This window comes from Neolamprologus brichardi, unplaced genomic scaffold, assembly GCF_056152115.1.
Source record: "Neolamprologus brichardi isolate AB-2024 unplaced genomic scaffold, ASM5615211v1 NODE_ptg000033l+_length_6344489_cov_1, whole genome shotgun sequence".
Lineage (NCBI taxonomy): Eukaryota > Metazoa > Chordata > Actinopteri > Cichliformes > Cichlidae > Neolamprologus > Neolamprologus brichardi.
The window spans coordinates 1076317-1099269 of record NW_028270137.1 but is presented as its reverse complement, the minus strand read 5'-3'; the positions used below and the strand labels follow the sequence as shown (position 1 = coordinate 1099269).

The following is a 22953-nucleotide window of genomic DNA, read 5'->3' as shown; positions in this document are numbered from 1 at the left end:
ATATCAATGCCAAACTGACTTCTCTGTTGTGATGTCAAATATCAATGCCAAACTCACTTCTCTGTTGTGATGTCAAATATCAATGACAGATTCGTCTCTCTGTTGTGATGTCAAATATCGATGCCAGACTCGCTTCTCTGTTGAGATGTCAAATGTCAATGACAGATTCGTCTCTCTGCTGTGATGTCAAATATCAATGCCAAATTTGCTTCTCTGTTGTGATTTCAAATGTCAATGCCAGATTCATCTCTCTGTTGTGATGTCAAATGTCAATGTCAAACTCATTTCTCTGTTGTGATGTCAAATATCAATGCCAAATTCGCTTCTCTGCTGTGATGTCAAAAGTAGATACCAGATTTGCTTCTCTGTTGTGATGTCAAATATCAATGCCAAACTCACTTCTCTGTTGTGATGTCAAATGTCAATGACAGATTCGTCTCTCTGTTGTGATGTCAAATATCAATGCCAGACTCGCTTCTCTGTTGTGATGTCAAATGTCAATGACAGATTCGTCTCTCTGTTGTGATGTCAAATATCAATGCCAGACTCGCTTCTCTCTGTTGTGATGTCAAATGTCAATGACAGATTCGTCTCTAATTTTCTGATGTCAAATATCGATGCCAGACTCGCTTCTCTGTTGTGATGTCAAATGTCAATGACAGATTCGTCTCTCTGCTGTGATGTCAAATATCAATGCCAAATTTGCTTCTCTGTTGTGATGTCAAATGTCAATGCCAGATTCATCTCTCTGTTGTGATGTCAAATGTCAATGTCAAACTCATTTCTCTGTTGTGATGTCAAATATCAATGCCAGATTTATCTCTCTGTTTTGATGTCAAATTTCAATGCCAGACTCAATTCTCTCTGTTGTGATGTCAAATATCGATGCCAGACTCGCTTCTCTGTTGTGATGTCAAATGTATATGCCAGATTCGTCTCTCTGCTGTGATGACAAATATCAATGCTAAACTCGCTTCTCTGTTGTGGTGTCAAATATCAATGCCAGACTCGCTTCTCTGTTGTGATGTCGTATGTCAATGCTAAACTTGCTTCTCTGTTGTGATGTCGTATGTCAATGCTAAACTCGCTTCTCTGTTGTGATGTCAAATATCAATGCCAAACTCACTTCTCTGTTGTGATGTCAAATGTCAATGCCAGACTCTATTCTCTTTTGTTATGTCAAATATCAATACCAGTCTTGCTTCTCTGTTGTGATGTCAAATATCAATGCCAGACTCGCTTCTCTCCTGTGATGACAAATATCAATGTTAAACTCGCTTCTCTGTTATGATGTCAAATATCAATGCCAAACTCGCTCCTCTATTGTAATTTCAAATATCAATGCCAAACTCGCTTCTCTGTTGTGATGTCAAATATCAATGCCAGACTCGCTTCTCTGTTGTGATGTCAAATATCAATGCCAGACTCGCTTCTCTGTTGTGATGACAAATATCAATGCCAAACTCGCTTCTCTGTTGTGATGTCAAATATCAATGCCAGATTCATCTCGCTGTTGTGATGTCAAATATCAATGCCAGATTCGCCTCTCTGTTGTGATGTCAAATGTCAATGCCAAACTCGGTTCTCTGTTGTGATGTCAAATATCAATGCCAAATTCGCTTCTCTGTTGTGATGTCAAATATCAATGCCAAATTCGCTTCTCTGTTGTGATGTCGTGTGTCAATGCTAAACTCGCTTCTCTGTTTTGATTTCAAATATCAATGCCAGACTCGCTTTTGTCTGTTGTGATGTCAAATATCAATGCCAGACTCGCTTCTCTGCTGTGATGTCAAATATCAATGCCAGACTCGCTTCTCTGATGTGATGTCAAATATCAATGCCAGACTCGCTTCTCTGTTGTAATGTCAAATGTCAATGCCAGACTCGCTTCTCTGTTGTGATGTCAAATGTCAATGCCAGACTCGATTCTCTTTTGTTATGTCAAATATCAATACTAGTCTCGCTTCTCTGTTCTGATGTCAAATATCAATGCCAGACTCACTTCTCTGTTGTGATGTCAAACATCAATGCCAAACTCCCTTCTCTGTTGTGATGTCAAATATCAATGCCAGATTCATCTCTCTGTTGTGATGTCAAATATCAATGCCAGACTCGCTTCTCTTTTGTGATGTCAAATATCAATGCCAGACTCGCTTCTCTCTGTTGTGATGTCAAGTGTCAAAGACAGATTTGTCTCTCTGTTGTGATGTCAAATATCAATGCCAGACTCGCTTCTCTGTTGTGATGTCAAATGTCAATGCCAGATTTGTCTCTCTGCTGTGATGTCAAATATCAATGCCAAATTTGCTTCTCTGTTGTGATGTCAAATGTCAATTCCAGATTCATCTCTCTGTTGTGATGTCAAATGTCAATGACAGATTCGTCTCTCTGTTTTGATGTCAAATATCAATGCCAAACTCGCTTCTCTGTTGTGATGTCAAATATCAATGCCAAACTCACTTCTCTGTTGTGATGTCAAATATCAATGACAGATTTGTCTCTCTGTTGTGATGTCAATTATCGATGCCAGACTCGCTTCTCTGTTGTGATGTCAAATATCAATAAGAGATTCGTCTCTCTGTTGTGATGTGAAATATCAATGCCAGACTCGCTTCTCTGTTGTGATGTCAAATATCAATGGCAGACTCGCTTCTCTCTGTTGTGATGTCAAATGTCAAAGACAGATTCGCCTCTCTGTTGTGATGTCAAATATCAATGCCAAACTCGCTTCTCTGTTGTGATGTCAAATATCAATGCCAAATTCGCTTCTCTGTTGTGACGTCAAATATCAATGCCAGACTCGCTTCTCTGTTGTGATGTCGTATGTCAAAGCTAAATTCGCTTCTCTGTTGTGATGTCAAATATCAATGCCAGACTCGCTTCTCTCTGTTGTGATGTCAAATGTCAAAGACAGTTTCGTCTCTCTGTTGTGATGTCAAATATCAATGCCAGATTTGTCTCTCTGCTGTGATGTCAAATATCAATGCCAAATTTGCTTCTCTGTTGTGATGTCAAATGTCAATGCCAGATTCATCTCTCTGTTGTGATGTCAAATGTCAATGCCATATTCGCCTCTCTGTTGTGATGTCAAATATCAATGCCAGACTCGCTTCTCTGTTGTGATGTCAAATGTCAATGCCAGACTCGCTTCTCTCTGTTGTGATGTCAAATGTCAAAGACAGATTCGTCTCTCTGTTGTGCTGTCAAATATCAATGCCAGACTCGCTTCTCTGTTGTGATGTCAAATGTCAATGCCAGATTTGTCTCTCTGCTGTGATGTCAAATATCAATGCCAAATTTGCTTCTCTGTTGTGATGTCAAATGTCAATTCCAGATTCATCTCTCTGTTGTGATGTCAAATGTCAATGCCTGATTTGTCTCTCTGTTGTGATGTCAAATATTAATGCGACACTCGCTTCTCTGATGTGATGTCAAATATCAATGCCAGACTTGCTTCTCTGTTGTGATGTCAAATGTCAATGCCAGATTCGCTTCTCTGTTGTGATGTCATATGTCAATGCCAGACTAGCTTCTCTGTTGTGATGGCAAATATCAATGCCAGACTAGCTTCTCTGTTGTGATGTCAAATATCAATGCCAGACTTGCTTCTCTGTTGTGATGTCAAATGTCAATGCCTGATTTGTCTCTCTGTTGTGATTCAACTATCAATGCCAAATTCGCTTATCTGTTGTGATGTCAAATATCAATGCCAGACTCGCTTCTCTGTTGTGATGTCGTATGTCAATGCTAAACTCGCTTCTCTGTTGTGATGTCAAATATCAATGCCAGATTCGCTTCTCTGTTGTAATGTCAAATGTCAATGCCAGACTCGCTTCTCTGCTGTGATGTCAAATGTCAATGTCAAAATTGGACTAAACTCACTTGAACTCTGACTTTGTCTGCACTTAGAACTATCACAAGACATTAAAACAAAACATCGGGCATTGATGACATCACAGGAATCTAACATTCTAATCTATGCAAACTGTCTCCAAGGCTACATAATATCAAATTAAATCATAGCAAAGGAGTAAAAAGCAGGATCAGTCTTAGGGTATATGTTACATGTTTTCCAGTTTGGATGAGTGAGTGCAATACTTCATCGGCCTGTGTTGTAGCAACCTGTTGAACCTGCTGAGAAACTTTTCTTTTTCTTTTGAGGTTAGGCGAGCACCTGAAAATGGTCAACCATTATTTGTTAGTCTAATCAAACAGATGTTGGCCATGTTTCTGAGGTCGTTTTCTCCTTTTTTATGTTGTTCTTTCAGTTTTTCTCCTGAGATGAGCTATGATGAGCTATCCACCTTATTTTGAGCCACATTCCCGCCGATGGAGGATGAATCCTTATTTATTGAGTAACCCCTTATTTATTGAGTATATGACTAAAGAGTGGAATGTTTTTATGACCACTAATAAAACGGAAGATGTAAGCCCATCTTTATTGTGGGAAACTGCTAAAGCCTATTTTAGGGGTAGTATTATCTCATACACCACAGCGCAGAAAGAGGCTTCAATGAAAGAACAACTCGATTTAGAGCACATAATACAAAAACTAGAAGTGCAGTTTAAAATCTCCAGGTCCAAAACTATACTTAAGAAGTTAGAAGCAGCCCGCTCAGCTTTAAATCAATTACTGACTAAAAGAGCAAAGGCAGCAATTTTAAGATAAGATAAGATAAGATAAAACTTTATTAATCCCTCGGGTGGGTTCCTCTGGGAAATTCGGTTTCCAAAAAAGCACAGCACCGACAGAAGTTACAGAGTTACAGAATATTTTATATATATATATACACACACACACACATATATATATATATATATATATATATATATATACACATATATAAATACAAAGACATATATAGATAAAATATACGAAGGGGATAAATAGAATAAATAGGAATAAAAATAAAAATAAAAATACATATACATACAACAAATAACTCCCGAATGTCTGATGACCTGAGTTAAGGTGTGATAATGGTTCTTTGTTAATCATGGTTTGGTCGTTGGCCAGCCATTATCTAGACCATTGAAATTTGGTGTAAAAGAAGGCGGAGTTGGGTGGAAGAGGCAGCACCCAGCAGTTAAGAGTACACTATAAGTATATCACCACATCCACTGCAAAAGGGAAACCAAATGGCAGATGCTACAAACCATGGTCAACTTCATCGATATGTAAGCATGTTCTTTACATATCTGTTATTGACCCATTGGTTTTATGTTCTATGATTGTTATTACCACATTGTCTTATTTAGTTCTGTTTATAATTATCCTTTGATGGAAGTAATCCAAAGTATACTTATCATAAGAACAGTAACTTTGTTTTTTTTGTGTTTTAATGAAGAAAGTACTTCTGTTAAGGTACTTGATCATGTTAGGTGTCTATTTCTAGTTCTATCAGGGTCACATGATGATATAAACTTCTGAATTGGTCACCAAGATCACAGCAACATGAGCACTTAAGTGAATTCTGAAAGCATCAAGTGCTAATTGTTGTTGTAATTCTGTTGTCCACAACAAACCATGAACTGACTGAAAACAGTAGGATTAGGTTGATTTCTGAAAGAGTAAGTGTGTATGTAAATGATTTGCTAAACTATATTCCTAGCCCATAATGTTGAATTGTGATTCGAGATACAATTAAGCTTTATTTATTTATTTATTTATTTTTAAAGAAAAGGTTGAATCACAAAAAAATCACAGATCACACTTCTTTAATTAAAGTGCTTTGCTAAATTAAGTCACCAACATCACAACAACATAAGCACTTATTTGAATTCTGGATACAGTAAGTGCTCATTGTTGTTGTGTTGTTGATGTCTTCTACAGCCAACAATCACTGTAAAATTACTTTTGCATTATGAATTGTAGCTGACTTTGTCCAACAGAAATCTTTGTTGCAAATCTTTCCTCTTTGCCAAGGTTGCAGGACTTGATATAAAGATGCATGTTAACTTAAGTCGACTTTAGATTTTCAGGACATATCACATTAAGATCACCTCGAACGGAGACACTAATGGTTCATGTTTTCCTAAGTGCTTCCTTTCAAAGTAATCTTGATTGTGTTACATCAGGATCACACAGCCAGGTTATTTCAGGACTTGTTCACCATCATTAAAAACAACTGTCACCAACTGGAATTCAAACTGCAGTAAGTGCAAGTTTTGGATTGGACTCTTGGATTTTGATTTATATTGTATTTTGACATTCCGAAATCTTTATGTCCTGTTAAAATAAAATTCCTTATTACAACTTAAGCGTAAAACTTTCCTTTTTTCTAAAGCATATAGTTAGGGCTGGATCAGGTGACCCTGAGCCCTCCCGTAGTTATGCTGCAAAAGGTGTAGACTGTTGGGGGATTCCCATGATGCACTATTTCCTTCTAGTCACCTATCTCACTCAACATGTGTTAATAGATCTCTCTGCATTTAATCACACTCGTTATTAATCTCTGGCTCTCTTCCTCAGCAGGGAGTTTTTCATACCAAAGAACCAAAGTTCTTTCTCATAAGGGGTCATATGATGTTGGGTTTTTCTCTGAATTTTTTATTGTAAGGTCTACATACAATATAAAGCACCTTGAGATGTCTGTTGTTGTGATTTGGTGGTGTATAAATACAGTTGAATTGAACTGAGTTCATGGAATGAAAATGGAATGATTCTTTTTTTCCCAAGTGCTTCCTTTGAGATGATCTTGGATTGGGTTCACATCAGGATGAAACAATGACATAATTTAAGGAATTATTCACCATCATAACAAAAGAGACTATTACCAACTGGAATATTAGGTTCTGTAAGTGTTAGCAATTATACTCTTGATCTCAGCAACAAAGTATTACATTCAAGACATCAGCTTTTTCACTGGTACCCTTGTTATATATGTATTCAATAAGCATAAGATTGGTCATGAAAATTACAGACACTTAAGCACTTACTTGGATTCTGAGTACATTACGTGCTAAATATTGTTGTACTCATTAGGTCTAATATAGTAATGATGGATTAGAGCTATACATAAGAAATTCATAAATATTTGAAGCTACATGTCCTGTGCTTCATATCAATGGTGGTTCTTTTCCTAAGTGCACCCAATCAAAGTGAACTTGCATATGAGTTAACAGCAATTAGACACTTTGAAGCAAACTTCAAATAGAGCACCAAATAGAGGAAAATTCTATGTGGCTCTACTGTATATGTTTCACTTAAAGAATATATCAAGTAGAGACCCCTCAAATGGAAACACTTGTGGTTTTCCTCTTTTCTAATTGCTCCAATTTTGGGAAATCTTAATTTTGAATAGTTCAGGGAATCATTAATTTATGTGTTAATAAGATGCCTCTGATTAAAACCGCACGAAACCTTCAACAGCGACTGGAGACAAAAGATGGCAACAAAATACAATGGGGTGCTACGACAGTCGTTAGCCATCCATTTGTTTCATGATTGAATCTCGTTAATTTAAATGTGGGTGGGACTGCAAGAGGAGTTTTGAGTTCATATAATAGGAGACTCATGTCCAGGTAACCCTCATGGATTTGGAAACACAGACAATACAGAATATTCCAAAAGATCTTCCGGACTCACTGGTAAGGAAGAGCGTTCATTACAAGTCTGTATTATTGGTCCAACTCATGCAAGACTTGTCTCTTGAATTCAGTAAGTGCATCTGCTTGGACCAGTTGTACACAACAACTGCTACAAATTCTACCTGACCCTCCATGTTAGGTCTTTCAAATTGAGTTCTATGTTTCATATCAAGATCACTTTGAATGGAGACACTGATGATGGTTGTATTCCTATGTGCACCCACTCAAAGTGACCTTGCATATGAGTTTACAGCAATTAGACAATTTGAAGCAAACTTTAGATAACACGGTTCACTTACAGAACATTTCAAGTAGAGACCTCTCAAATGGAAAAACTTGTGGTTTTCCTCTTTACTAATTGCTCCAATTTTGGGAATTCTTTATTTTGAATAGTTCAGGGAATCGTTGATTTATGTGTTAATAAGATGCCTCTGATTGAAATTGCACAAAACCACTGCCGTATTTTTGTGTTTTGTATTTCATTTCTTTATTCCTCGTATTGTATTGGCGCATCTTTGTTTAGTCGGTTATTCTGTTACTTTGCCACGTTACCTCTCGTGCTGTCGATGTTCAGTACAAGTCCATATGGCCGCTGTTTGACAAAAGTAAAGGTCAAAGGACATTTTTTTTGTTTATTCAGTCGGCATTGACAATAAAACTGCACATTAAGAACCCAGTAATTGTGTCCTGTGTGGCTAACCATTTCCCAGGCTACAGTATGATGTCATATAGGCATACAGTATGATGTCATATAGGCATACAGTATGATGTCATATAGGCATACATGTATGACATGTCATCAACCAGCTCCGCTGCAGCTCTTCTTCTTGCCGCATAACGCAGTGCAGGACAACTATAGCGCTATTACTGCCCTCTGTTGGATAGAATTAGTACTGCATACATTAAACATTAAATCACTGGCTTGAACAGCAGTGGATAACCTTGAGAGGGTTACACATACAAACAAAGAGTACCTTGCCTGTGTGTTGTGTAAGTATGTGTGTGTGTGTGTGTGTGTGGGGTCAGAGTTCATCTAAACAAAAGGCACTTAGACTAAAACAGATATAGATACGTTCATCCTACCACAAAACAATAAGAGCAGGTACAACCTCTCCCATGCTCCCAGGATGTGGGTGTGAATGCCAGAACACTCTGGAATGCACACAAAGTCCCTAAGGATCAAACCTCTACCAACATGATCAACTCTTGATCTCAGCAACAAAGTATTACATTCAAGACATCAGCTTTTTCACTGATACCCTTGTTATATATGTGGCAGCACGAGGTGAGAATAAAGTAAATACTCTTCACAATTTTAAAAGACAACGCCACTCTGGGAATTTCACCCAGAGAATAATAAGTAACACTAATCACCACGAAGGCAGTTAGGTTTGTTATACTCAGTACAGAGACGAGGTTCAATGTTAAGACAAATTGACAATTTATTAACAATTATTTAAAACACCGTATAAAAACAGTCATAAAAATCCATGTACAAATAGGCTTAAAAATATATTCAGAGCTGAGGCTTACCAGTGGAGGGGCAGGGATGCCACGCACAAACTCAAAAAAAAGAAAACACACCAAGACACAAGTGCAACACAAAAATCACACACTCACACTAATAAACTAAACAAGGCAGGTGTGTACACTCAGAGGATCCCACCACCAAGGCACCCTGGTCTCCTCCACGTCGGCACTCCGCATCTGAATAAAAGAAACGAAGAAAATTTTAATAGATTACAACAAAACTAATGTAGCGCTGGGGGATAACCCTACTGCAGGACCACACTGGTGATCTGCAGATATAAAAAGGGCCTCCCACCAGTGGTGTAACAAATATCCAAACTACAAATCAAAACAGAAAAACAACATACAATCTGGATAAAACTTTAAAATCTGGAGCAAACGGAATCGCCGTATTACTCCAACTAGCTGTCTGCCCGACTATAAATTAATCATACGCTCATCAATATGTACGCCAGCTGACTCCCATAACCGGCGTGCATATGGCCGCCGTCCACGTTAAAAAGCGGACAGCAGCAGGAAAAGAAACTTCGCAACGGGAACAGACGGTAAAAGCCAAGCAAAGCAAAGCAGCAGCACTTCAGTTAGTGTGGCGTTGCATAAAACCAAAGCCCACACTTCCTGCAAAGCATAATAAATAATTACTATAAAACAAACAATAAAAGGCAAGGATCGAGACGAAATTGAATTACGTACTGAGTAACCCCGCGTCATGAAACATGAGCAGGGGCTCATAGGAGGCTTCCACAGCTATGACCTAAAAACAATATCCGTTTACCATCAAGTAAGGTAATGCACACACTACGATGGGTAAACACCTACCAGCCGCGATGGAGGCTTCAGAATGATCTCTGCAACACCAAGGGGAAGTCAGGTGACCACAAAGGAGATCACAGGTAAGCGATCCAGGAATGCTCACAGGGCCTCTATTTATACTAGCGCCCCCTAATGCGCCAGGCTGAAAGTGGGTGGAACCAAAGAATAACATTCATCCTGCCACATATATGTATTCAATAAGCATAAGATTGGTCATGAACATTACAGAGACTTAAGCACTTACTTGGAATCTGAGTACATTACGTGCTAATTATTGTTGTACTCATTATGTCTGATATAGTAATCATGGATTAGAGCTATACATAAGAAATTCATAAATATTTGAAGCTACATGTCCTGCGCTTCATATCAATGGTGGTTCTTTTCCTAAGTGCACCCAATCAAAGTGAACTTGCATATGAGTTAACAGCAATTAGACACTTTGAAGCAAACTATAAATAGAGCACCAAATAGAAGAAAATTCTATGTGGCTTTACTGTATATGTTTCACTTACAGATACTTTGAAGCAAACTTTAGTTAACATTGTTCACTTACAAAACATCTCAAATAGAGACCCCTCAAATGGAAACACTTGTGGTTTTCCTTTTTCCTTAGTGCTCATATTTGGGGAAGTCTTTAATTTTAATAGTTCAGGGAATCATTAATTTATGTGTTAATAAGGTAACTGAGATTAAAAAAAGCACAAATCCTTCAACAGCTACTGGAGACAAAAGAGGAAACCAAAATACAATGGGCCGCTACTACAGTCGTTAGCCAACCATTGGTTTCATGACTGAATGTCATTGACTTAAATGTGGGTGGGACTGAAAGAGGAGTCTTGAGTTCATATAAAAGGAGACTCATGTCTAGGTATCCCTCATGGATTTGGAAACACAGACAACACAGGATATTCCAAAAGAACTTCAGGACTCACTGGTAAGGAAGAGCGTTCATTACAAGTCTGTATTATTGGTCCAACTCATGCAAGAACTTGTCTCTTGAATTCAGTAAGTGCATCTGCTTGGACCAGTTGTACACAACAACTGCTACAAATTCGACCTGACCCTTAAAGTTAGGTCTATCAAATTGAGTTCTATGTTTCATATCAAGATCACTCTGAATGGAGACACTGATGGTGGTTCTTTTCCTAAGTGCACCCACTCAAAGTGACCTTACATATGAGTTTACAACAATTAGACACTTTGAAGCAAACTTTAGTTAACATGGTTCACTTACAGAACATCTCAAGTAGAGACCCCTCAAATGGAAACACTTGTGGTTTTCCTTTTGCTTTAGTGCTCCTATTTTGGGAAGTCTTTATTTTGAATAGTTCAGGGAATCGTTAATTTATGTGTTAATAAGATGCCTCTGATTGAAACCGCACGAAACCTTCAACAGCTACTGGAGACAAAAGATGACAACAAAATACAATGGGCCGCTACTACAATCATTAACCAACCATTAGTCTCATGACTGAATGTCATTGACTTAAATGTGGGTGGGACTGCAAGAGGAGTCTTGAGTTCATATAAAAGGAGACTCATGTTCAAGCATCTCTCATGGATTTGGAAACACAGACAACACAGGACATTCCAAAAGAACTTCAGGACTCACTGGTAAGGAAGAGTGTTCATTGCAAGTCTGTATTGTTGGTCCGTTTCATGCAAGAACAGTATGATGTCATATAGGCATACAGTATGATGTCATATAGGCATTCAGTATGATGTCATCCTGTGTCCTCTGACGACCTGCTGCCACTGAAAGGCAGTGTTAGAGGGACACTTGGGCATTTATCGCAGCATATAATGTGTTTTCTGGATACACTGCTGCTTTTTCAGCGCCCAGAGATTGATGGCTGCGTGTCAGAGCTGGATATGAATTTCAGAATGATCAGGCCCTAACTTAACAAAAAAGTTATCAGTAGTTCTTTCCACCTTTTTACCCACAGCTACATCCACTTCTGTTGGGCCTAGGCTGCTCACTACAGCTGGTATCATCACTGATTTCTGTAATCCATTCGATTCACGAGGTCCTGATTCCATTCAATTTGATTTTGCCTCAGACAGTCAGAAATATTATAATTCTGATGATTTATCAGCGCTGACACATGTGAGACTTTATCAGAGGTGTGAGCATCACAGCAGAGGCCTTTGTGTCAAAGTAACTGAGGATAAAACAGAAAAACATGAAGGAGATTTTCCTGCCCTGTTTTCTGTAGCAGATACACTTTAAAATATTCTGCAGTAGAACAAAAAGTGAAGAAAACCATGAATCAACATCTGACCATTACCTGATGCTGCTGAAGTGAAGCAGAGCAAAGTTACAGAGGTTTGATTAGAGACACAGCAAAAGTTTTGCAATTTGGCATCATTTTAAAAAGTTTCAATTTCTTCGTTATAAAACAGCAGAAATGATTCTTTTCCAAGGTCATTTTCTGGTGGGGAAAACAGCGACCAACAGCACTGTATGTGACTTGTGCATAATAAAGCAAATGAATAATGCAGGAAACAGAGATTTGAGATGGGAAACTGTTCTTGAAGTACAGAGAGAGAGAGAGAGCTGTGCAGGCGGTGGAAGCAAAACAGCAAAAGTCAGAGGGGATTAATGACGAGATTTATCAAATGTGGAGCGTAGTTTGGATCTTCTGCTGCTGCTTCAGTGAATTTTGGTTAGAGAGATAAAACCTGCAGCTCAGAATCGAGCGCAAAAAAGATGGAAACCGCCGACGCGGTCAGTGAGCTGTCGGCTTTCAGCCCCGACGGCGTGTCCATGTACGGGCCGTCGGGTGAGAAAGCCGAGGAAGAGAAAGCTGATTGTGATGCTTCGGGTCTGTGTTTACGTCTTTGTGTGGAGTCCGTGTACCTGCTCTCATTTACTGGTTGGTGGTTGTTGAAATAGTTTTGTGAGCCTTAACCTGAGATTCTGGCGTTTCTGGCAAAATACATTTATATTTAAAAGTCGATTCAGGATTTAATGAATCAATATCGCTTCATTCAAGCTACTCGCCTCTCTCTATCCACCTGCACTTTCAAACGTACACACGAAGGACTACGGGAATATCTGGACCACGGCCAATCAGAGAGGTCCCGCCCCTGACTATCTCTGATTGGTTTAGACCACGATAGGGGCCTAATGTGTGTCAGTTGTTGACCACACGGACACTTTCAGAGTTGCGGAGACTTTTTTTAATGTACTGAACGGCTGGTCGCTGGTGCGATCTAGGATTTTATTAGTCGCACCAGTGAGAAATTTGGCCGCAAATGTGACCAAATTGGTCAGACTCTAGAGCCCAGAGATCAGCTGCTGTCTGAACTGCACACTTACACTTGGGTTTTGTATGTTTTGGCTTTTTTTCTGCTCTTTTTTGAATTATAAATTCAAGAGGATTTGGATTTCTGTCGATTTCCTGCAGGATTACAACTTCCAAGAGTTTCCATTTTATTTTATTTTGTTTTATTTTGAATTATAACTTTGAGATTTGGATTTCAACTGAATCCCTGGAGTGTTGAAGTTGCAGGGTTGCAAAACAGAGATAAGGGCCTCTTCAGGCATGGATGTGCCCGTTCTCTCCTCAATCTCTCTTCTCAAAAGATCAACATTAGCTAAGAGTGGGTTAATTAGATGAGTATTAAGTGATTTCATTATGTGATCATAGTATGTGAGCTGGCTTTTCCCCCCTCCTGCTAAATTGCTTTAATAAAATATCCTGCATTCAAAAGGTTTAAATAGTGGACATTCATTTTTTAACTCTTTCTAAAACAGCAACAAGGCATAAAGCTGTGGATAAGTTTACACCTATATAAATATCACTTACACATTTAATTTACAGCTACAAGTTACAAAGTCACTTTCATCTACGCAGGACTGTAAGCTGTTGTCTGTGAGGCGTCAGCTGTGTTTGTTTGTAACACAGTTCATGGTGGAGAACAGCTGCTCACATACGTATGTGGATCTGAAGATCGTCAGGACTCCAAATGCATATTTCTTCATGTTTATCTGTCGGGATGGCATTCCATGTTTCAAACAACGTTCTCAGTATCACCTGAAAATCCAGTCACATTTAACAGGGATGGATCGATGGTCAGGGCAGTGATGGGGAAGGATAATGTGGGTTTTTCCTCTCTGAACTCGTGGAATTATTTCCCAAATAACTGTGGTGATTGCAGACTGCAAATGCTCTGAATTTATTAACTGTCAGTTTGCACTCAAACGCTAACACCTCCTCCAGCATGTGTAACGCTGTGCCTCCTCTCCCCTGAAGACTTGTATTCAGCTTCTTCTGGTTCGCTGTAATGTCCACAAAGTGCAGCTTTTTCAGCCACTCTGGCTGTTCCAGCGCAGAAAAGGCGAGCCCTTTGCTGCTCATGAAAACTTTCACCTCTCCCAGACATTTTCCAATTTCATTGTACTACTGTACTATGTATGACTGTGCAATGACAATAAAGAGTTATCTTATCTTACATGCAGCAAAGCGTTTCAGCACCTCTCCTCTGGACAGCAGGACTCTGTCATACAGCAGGAGATCAGGGTAAATGCTCTCCACCTCATCCAGTAATGAGGTGGAGAGCATTTAAACCTTTTGCCATTATTTTATTGATGATCTGAATGACAACATTTATGACCTCTGTGCATTCTAGAGGAAAGGTTTGCGCACACAATGCCTCTTGGTGCAGGATGCAGTGAAACGTCAGCAGCTTTCTATCCAGTGACTTCTGCAGCCAGGCCACAAAGCCCCTGTGCAGTCATACTTACCATACTTTTATTTTTATATTTCAATATCACAATAATCTTCTAATTTAGAACTACAAGTTAAAAAAGAACTAATATAAATAAAATACACTTCAGCTAAATACTTTTCCCAAACCACGTGGAGCCGCACTATAAGTCTAAAGAGCCGCATGTTATCTTGCCACTCGCTGACCTTAACCTCCCTCTCGTGCACAAAGGTTCTTCTGTTTGCCAGGTCGGCTTCCAAGTCTATGTTTTTTTGGCCTTTCAAAGACCATAATGAGTTCATCTTCCAAGTCATACCAGTCGTTTTAAGCGGGCGTCACATCGCTGCTCGTAGCATCTGGTCCTGCCCCCACTTTTATTAGCAATGCCACCTCCTTGGGAATCTCGGTCATTTTACCATTAAGAAGCTTGAGAAACAGAACATCAAGCTCAGTGTTCAAACATTAGGCTGTCTGAGGTACACGTTGGGGGAAGACAACAGAAAAAGACAAACATTTCTTACCACTGGTAGGTAGCTGACTAAAAACTGAACAACATCCTTAATCACCACCTGCATTACAGAGAAAATGTGTTTTAGAAAAAGAGAACAGGAGGAACTAGAAGAATTCTAAAGTGCACACATAGGAAGCCATACTGGGAAATTGGACTAAACTCACTTGAACTCTGACTTTGTCTGCACTTAGAACTATCACAAGACATTAAAACAAAACATCGGGCATTGATGACATCACAGGAATCTAACATTCTAATCTATGCAAACTGTCTCCAAGGCTACATAATATCAAATTAAACCATAGCAAAGGAGTAAAAAGCAGGATCAGTCTTAGGGTGTATGTTACATGTTTGCCAGTTTGGATGAGTGAGTGCAATACTTCATTGGCCTGTGTTGTAGCAACCTGTTGAACCTGCTGAGAAACTTTTCTTTGTCCACTCTGCCCCAAACTTCACATGCTCCATAAAAGTCGAGGCCTAGAGACCTCTGCATAGTTATTAGCATTAGGTTATCAGTATCATCTGATATATATGACATTTACAGTACAGTACTCACACATGACATAGGAGGAATAAATATGAACTTTTTGACATAAATTTGATCATATGACATTGGATTTTTTTAAAAATATGAAACTTTTTCCTTCCGTCATACTTCAGAAATATAATATATTAAGTTTTGAACATTTTAAAACATTTAAGTTTGCTCGTTGTATTTATAAGATCCTACATGGACGTGCTCCACAATCATTGGTCAGTCATGTTAAAATCCATTATCAGTGGAAAACAAACCTGATCCTCTACTAGAGGCGATTGTGCAATACCTTTTAGACATAACACTCAGCAAACAGTTATTATTAGTTAAAGTCAGTGAGATTTGGAGTGATACATGACACATGACGGAATAAGACACGCAGACTTAGCATGACGAACCGACGAGGAACACGTACACTGTAAATACATACAGAGGGAAAAGAGGACTAGAGATGAGACATGGACATAACTAAGCACAAACAGAACATGATGGCTGGAGGGGAAAACACACGTGACAGAAGGAATGGGTCACAAGGGCAAAACATGTAAACGAGAGGAGGAGACGGGAGAAAAGGACATTACTGAAATACATGAAGGGCCAGGGCTGGGGCAGCCAACCAGTCACAGACAAACAGCCACATTTTTTACTGTGTCACCGCAAAGAGCCACATCATACACCTGGGCACACATGAACATCACCCATCCCTTCCTCTGTCCTGCGTTCAGTTTGGGGTATCAAACTCAGGACCCTAACCCCATCAGGCCGGGGTCTTTGTGTGGAGTCTGCATGTTCTCTCCAGCTTCCTCCCACAGTCTAAAGACATGCAGTCAGTGGGGGTCTTCTTGCCCCGTTCACATTCACACAGAGATGCATTGAAGATCACCTTGTGGTTAGTGCCTTCTATTCGATGTACAGACTGAATAATAACACCTTCTAACTAGAAAGTGCATTTCCTGAAGAAACTGCAGTGTGAATGCTTGAATCTGAATATATGCACTGAAATGAATTAATTGCTGAATTTTAAGTTAAAAATGTTGAATGAGATGGAAAATACAGAAATTTTCGCCTGAAAACAAAAGTGCTGAACTGCTAAAAGCTGACATCCACACAGAAGAAGTTGGAAAACAGCTGAAAATGTTTTAATTGTAAATTAGAAAAACATAAGAAATGAGAAAACACAATTTAGAGTCAGAAAACATCTGAATGAATATTAAAAGTTCATATTCTTTGAATCACTGAATGACTAAAATGTGATCCCTCCACTTGGATCCACACAGTTTAAAAATTTTAAATGTCTGAGCTTTGAAAGACACAGTGTTGGAAAGAGAACAACGATGGCGACGTTTTGAGGGTAAAATGATGGCTGTAGAGCAAACACTGTAGACACAGCAGCAGTTGAAAGAGAAGTGTTTAAGATGAATCTTGGCAGAGTGAGACAGAGCTCGTTAAGCAGGCAGGCGTGAGCCTGGTTGCTATAGTGACTGCACCCAATGGCTCCATACACACGCACACAGACATGTGCCTCACTTTTGCTGCTTAAAATGAACAGAAACGTCAGCCCGAAACAAATTGTTCCTAAATGAAAAGTACAAGTCGTATTGACAAAGTTCTTTCACCGTGAGCGGCAGCAATGTCTAGTCTACCAAATTCTCAGTTTTCATGCCTGTGGAGTTTATTATATGGACGTGGTGACAGTGTAAAGACAGCCTGTACTTCAGATTTTCAGACAAACTTTCCGAGCCTTTTTAACATTAGAGTCTATGGAAGAGTTGGAGGGAGGAGGCTGTGCATTGGTGACATTTATGAAAGAACCATAACACCTATTACAATAATAAACACATTAGATGAAAGAGGACAGCGATGGCGTTTTGAGGGTAACATCATAGCTGTAGAGCAAACGCTGCGGACACAGCAGCAGTTTTAAGAAAAGATTTTAAGATTAATTCCCCCCTCCTCTCACTCTAGCAGTTGAGCTGTCTCACTCTAGCGCCAACATTCCGTCCCATACACACCCATTATAAACTCTGAAACGGCTGAAAAAAAGGATGAAACTTAAACTGGAACTGAAGAAAAAGTATGACAGATATTGAAAAGATAAATACAAGTTGAATAGTTGAATGTCTTGGCTTCGTTTTAAAGTTTGAATGGTAGCTCTATGTCAATGTATGTGGAAGTAGTTAGATTTGAAAAATGAGTAAGTTGAATGAAAATTTGAAGACTCTCCCATTGAAATACATGGGAAATTTTTGTTGAATAAAGTTGAATAAAATTAAAATTATAAATGTTAAAAATGAGAAAAAAAGAAGCAGTCATGTCCAAAAGAAGAGGAATCTAATGGTGTTTGAATGGTTTTTCTAAGTTGAACGGTTTTGAAGGATCAATTAGTTCTGTCTCCTATTGGTGCTCTTCTACGAGTAATCAGTGCTTGATGGCTTACTAAGCTTAACTTTTTTCACAACATTGATAACAAACACAAAACAACAATAACATATATTATCTAAAAAAAACTTGATTGGACCACAGTTTGGATGTTCATCCTACATGTTTATTGAGATTGTCTAATGTCTGCGACGGTATCTTCTCCCACGTCTGCGGACACCCGAGGCCTTGTGGGCTCTCCTGCGTCTGCGAACGGGGCGAGAGGCACGTTTGCGTCTATACCTGTGTCGTGGCATTGTCCAAAACGGCGGTACCTGCTCCACGTCACGGGTTCTATTTATGGACTCACCTGGCAACTTTAGTGATGTCACTGCTGATGTTGTCACTGTTGGTGTGACCTCATGACTCATTCATCCCATCTGAACTGTGGTGTAATTATGAGGTCACAGGGGGACGTGAATTTATTCACAAAGTTGAAAGAGAGTTTGGGTCATAACTCAAAGACACAATGATGCAGTCAAATCATTGGAATTAAATATCTGTAAATTACACGATTTAGAGGGGACTGACATCACATCCAGTCTCTCTGTTGTGATGTCAAATATCAATGCCAGACTCGCTTCTCTGTTGTGATGTCAAATATCAATGCCAGACTCGCTTCTCTCTGTTGTGATGTCAGATATAAATGCCAGATTCGCTTCTCTGTTGTGATGTCAAATATCAATGCCAAACCCCACGACCGACAAATAACACAGAACACGCAGCCAGTGACGCACCAAACACACACCACGTTTAGTGACCAATAAATCAAGCGCCACAGGTGGTGTAAATGACAGCTCAGGGATGTGTAATGATGTTGATTTTTTCTGTTCTTGTTCCTTTTTACCAAGCCGGGTTTGTTGGTCCTTGTTTCCCTCTCCTGCTGAGTTCCTCCTGACGGAGTTCATAAGCCAGTCAAAGATCTGCACGTCACAATGGACTGAGATGTCGACTTCCTCCCACCAAAAGAAAGAAAAAAGTAAAGTCGTCATGCAGCAGGAGAACAAAAAGTCATACTACAGCTACTGCACCCTCTAATTTATTAGATTCTTTCAATCATGTGTTTCATAGGGGCCTCGGAGCACTTCTGCACACTAAATGAGCTGTGCTGGAACTTACACCATCACGTAACCCATAAAGGAAATCTCTTATTCATAAAAAGAAACAAATGTTTGCTTTGATTCCTCCTTGAGAAACTGAATGTCACGGTCCTGGGTCGCTGGCTCAGTGTTTTCTGTTTTGTTTTATTAATCTTTGATTTCTTGATGTGTGATGTTAGTTCTTAGGTTTTGGTTCTGTGTCCCCGCTGTTCTGTGTTGGTACTGTGCCTCTACATAAACAGCATCATAATTTCATATTTTGTCAGCACTTCCTAGCAGTATGTAACTACACAATAAATGTCAGGGTTTGCGTGTTGAGATATGAATGGAGGACCCAAGATGCAGGCACTGCTGATGTGAGTGAGCTTTATTTATGGAGAGTGACATACAAACAAAGGCGAGGGAGGCGAGAAACAAAACTAGGAAAACCTAAACTGGGAAAGCTGAGAACCAGATAAGAAACCTGGACACGAGGGAATGGAGTTAAAACACGATGACAAGCAGGAAAAACAGCGTGGAGGAACACAGACGGACCAGTAACGCACACAAGAGGACGAATGCTATAAATTAGTGATGGCCCGCTTGAAGCTGACGCTCCGGCGCGTGTGTCGAAAACACCAACACACCGCTTCAGAAGCACTCTGTCGATGCTCGTTTGGCCACAGTCACGTGATCAGTGACGTCCAATTGTGAATTCCACTCTGCAGAGTGGGCAATCATAATGAAGCAGTTCAGTTTTTTTGTAGATTCAAGCTGCTCTTCATATTTTTGACCAGCAGATGTCACCACAGAGGACTGTGTTAAAAAGCTTCCAGTAATGAATCGTTTTTCAACACAAGCTTCAGAAAGCTTTGTTTGGCCATCACTACTATAAATACACACAGAGGGAAACGAGGAAACACAGGAGGGGGACACAGCTGAGCCTAATGAATCTGACGAGACGGGTCCTTCATGTACTGTACATGATGCGGGTAGATGCTGTACGTTTATGGGCTGCAGGAGAGACACAGATTTGTGCAGCTGAGGTTGTTTGGGGTGCCTGCGTGTTCGCCTGCTGGGCCTGAGCGAGCCTCTCCACATCTGTGGCCCGGCGGTCTCTTCTCTTGCTGAGGATCTTAACGTAGTTTGCTGGGACGAGCCGGTGGTCTCACCGTCCACGCTGGCCAGGAGCCAGCCACGCACACGGGGCTGTAGCTCTAAACACGAGGGAGATAGTTGTAAACATGGGGCACGCTCACACAAAAGAAGAGCCCTCATCTGTTATTTCTAAGATAAGGAAAACAAAAACAGAAGGTTTTGGGTCAAAGCACTCAGAATCAAATGTCCCGCAGCCAGTAAAAAGCTCATCACCTTTAGGAGCGAGGTTGAGCATCTCTCCAGCTTGCATAGAAAGCTCCTCCTGAGAAGCAGCTGTAAAGTCATATTCTCCTCTGGCCACCACGTGGTCGTCCTCCTCGCTCGCCCAGTTAGTGTCTAAACCAAGCAAGGAAACTGAATGAAAGACATTCATCATTTTAACTGGTCTGAACCAAAAACAAGTCCTTCTGCTTTTCCTTACACTTGTAAAGTAACTAATGGCATATGGAGCTATGGTACCCAATTTATTTGCCACTGAGTTACACAAAGGCACATATGATGTCATACAAGCAGACTCATCTTTACACGTGTACTGCAGCCCTGAACATTACCAGCTTCAGATTCTATTATCAAACTTTGCAACAGCAGCCTTAATTACTTTGAACTCAGAACAATTAGCACCTGCAGCCACTGTCCTGTGTTGAGTACACCTCTCAAAACAACTAAATGTACTCATATGAATATGTGAGTGCTTGCTGTTCCATCTCTTCAGCCTGCTGCACAAACCTGCTGGGGGGACGTCCTCAAGGTGAGGTGTGTGTCTGTATCCTCCCAGGCTGTAGCCGCCACCGTAGCTGTAGCTGTAAGGCCTGTAGCCACCACAGATGGAGCTCCCATAGGGGCTGTGAGAGGGGAGAAGGAGCTGTTGGATGGACAGTAGGACTGCTGGACCTTATGAGGGGGCACCAGGGGCACCATCCTGGGCAGGACAGAAGGGCTAGCAGGGGTAGAGGAGCCTGTAGCTAATCCTAAATCTGTAGATCTGTTTGGTGACAACATAAAGATAGAATATCAGTAAAATCCACCCATAATTCATTGCAACATTAATTGAGCAAACCATTAGTTCAGAAACGTCATGGAGTCGAGCTAAACCACAAACTGAATGAACAGCTCATAGAGTGGCTCTCTTCCACAGCGTGTCCTTTGTCCTTTCTCCCTCCCCTCAACCCCAACCAGTCCTCAGAGGCTGCCCCTCCCTATACCTGCTTCTACTGGAAGTTTCTTCCAGTTAAAATGGTGTTTTTCCTTCCCACAGTCACCAAGTGCTCGCTCAAAAGGGCTTGTTTTGATCATTTCGTTTCCTCTGTATTACAATAGGGCCTCCACCTTGCAGTATAAAGTGTCTTGAGGTGACTGTTGTTGTGATTAACGCTATATAAATAAACTGAAATTGAATTGAGTCAACTCTTCCTCCTGCCTCATCTCCAGCTCTGCTACTCTTCATCTGTACAGACGGTGGAAACACACAATAAATTCACCATCAACCAGCAGCTAGCGGCAACTTTTAGCATGGGATGTTTTCTCACATGAGCTGACGTTATGAACCAGTCAACACACCTTAAATATCCTTAAATATCATTATCACAGCTCTGATTGTTCAGCTTCTCCAATCTGATGACCATATTCTCTTAACCTTAAAAAGATATGTTGATATGTCCAAAAAAGATAAAGATGTGTCAGATTTAATTCCATTTCCTCACTTAAAGTGGAAAAAAGTGTCAGGGTGGGGGGACTGATTGAACTGTGATTGTGGAATTTGCCTCACACAGGTGCGTTCACTGTTGCTTGTTTGAGAATACTGCTGTATATATACAAATGCTGACTGCATAAACAAACTGTTGTACAGATATTTTTAGAATGATCTGAAGATATTAAGAAAAAGACAATAAAAACAATGACTTGCAGCATCAAGCGGAGGACTTTAATCTTCTCTTGTTTACGAGTTTGGGGACAGGTGAGCAGAGGACTGACAGATGAAAAACACGAGCTTTCTCTAAGGGTGTTGCCTCTCCCTTAAAGACAGGCTGAGGAGTTCAGTTACTCAAAAGGGGCTCAGAGTAGAGCTGCTATTCCTACATGTTGAAGAGAGGCTGATGAGAAAAGGAGAAAGAGGCCCAGGGCAGACCTAGGACACTCTGGAGAGGCTATATCTCTCAGCTGGCCTGAGGATGTCTTGGTGTTATCCCAGAAGAAGTGGAGGAGGTGGCTGGGGAGAGGGAGATGTGGGCTTCTCTGCTTAGGCTGCTGCCCGGGTAAACCAGTCCTTGATAAGCAGAAGAAAATGGATGGATAACAATAATAAGCAGAAGAAGCTAAAAGACACAAATTTAAAATAAAACATTATTAGTTATGAATTGAAAGATATAATTATTCAGCTATATAATAACTCAGCTTATAAATATATATGTAGGCATTTTTTTGAAGGAAATTATCGGGCAAAGGAACTGAGTTTGTTGGCAAACAGCAGCTACATTTTCTTCTGAACTGACAGTTAGCAAGTACAGAACAAACAGAAATGCAATGAAAATGTTTCTGCGGCTTTTATTAATTTCACTTATTAACCAGAACTGCACAAAACAAACAAAAAGGCTCAATTAACAGAA

General features: G+C 40.0%; 1 protein-coding gene across 1 annotated transcript; it reads right to left on the bottom strand.

The window, feature by feature from the left end:
* Window positions 1–19569: 19569 nt before the first annotated feature.
* On the bottom strand, window positions 19570–22686 carry LOC148094602 (uncharacterized). The gene is made up of 4 exons (XM_087837462.1): window positions 22476–22686; window positions 21077–21192; window positions 20564–20686; window positions 19570–20409 (listed from the first exon to the last, which is right to left on the bottom strand). Exons 3-4 carry the CDS (start codon window positions 20598–20600, stop codon window positions 19844–19846), a joined length of 603 nt encoding a protein of 200 aa, XP_087693588.1. The 5' UTR covers window positions 20601–20686; window positions 21077–21192; window positions 22476–22686; the 3' UTR covers window positions 19570–19843.
* Between the last annotated feature and the right edge of the window lie 267 nt (window positions 22687–22953).

Bases quoted from the DNA above. Each gene is read 5' to 3' on its own strand.
- LOC148094602 (XM_087837462.1), bottom strand. From the start codon at position 20,600: ATGCAAGCTGGAGAGATGCTCAACCTCGCTCCTAAAG. The intron at 20,410-20,563 runs GTGATGAGCTTT...CCTCGTGTTTAG, and splicing joins GCTCAACCTCGCTCCTAAAG to AGCTACAGCCCCGTGTGCGT.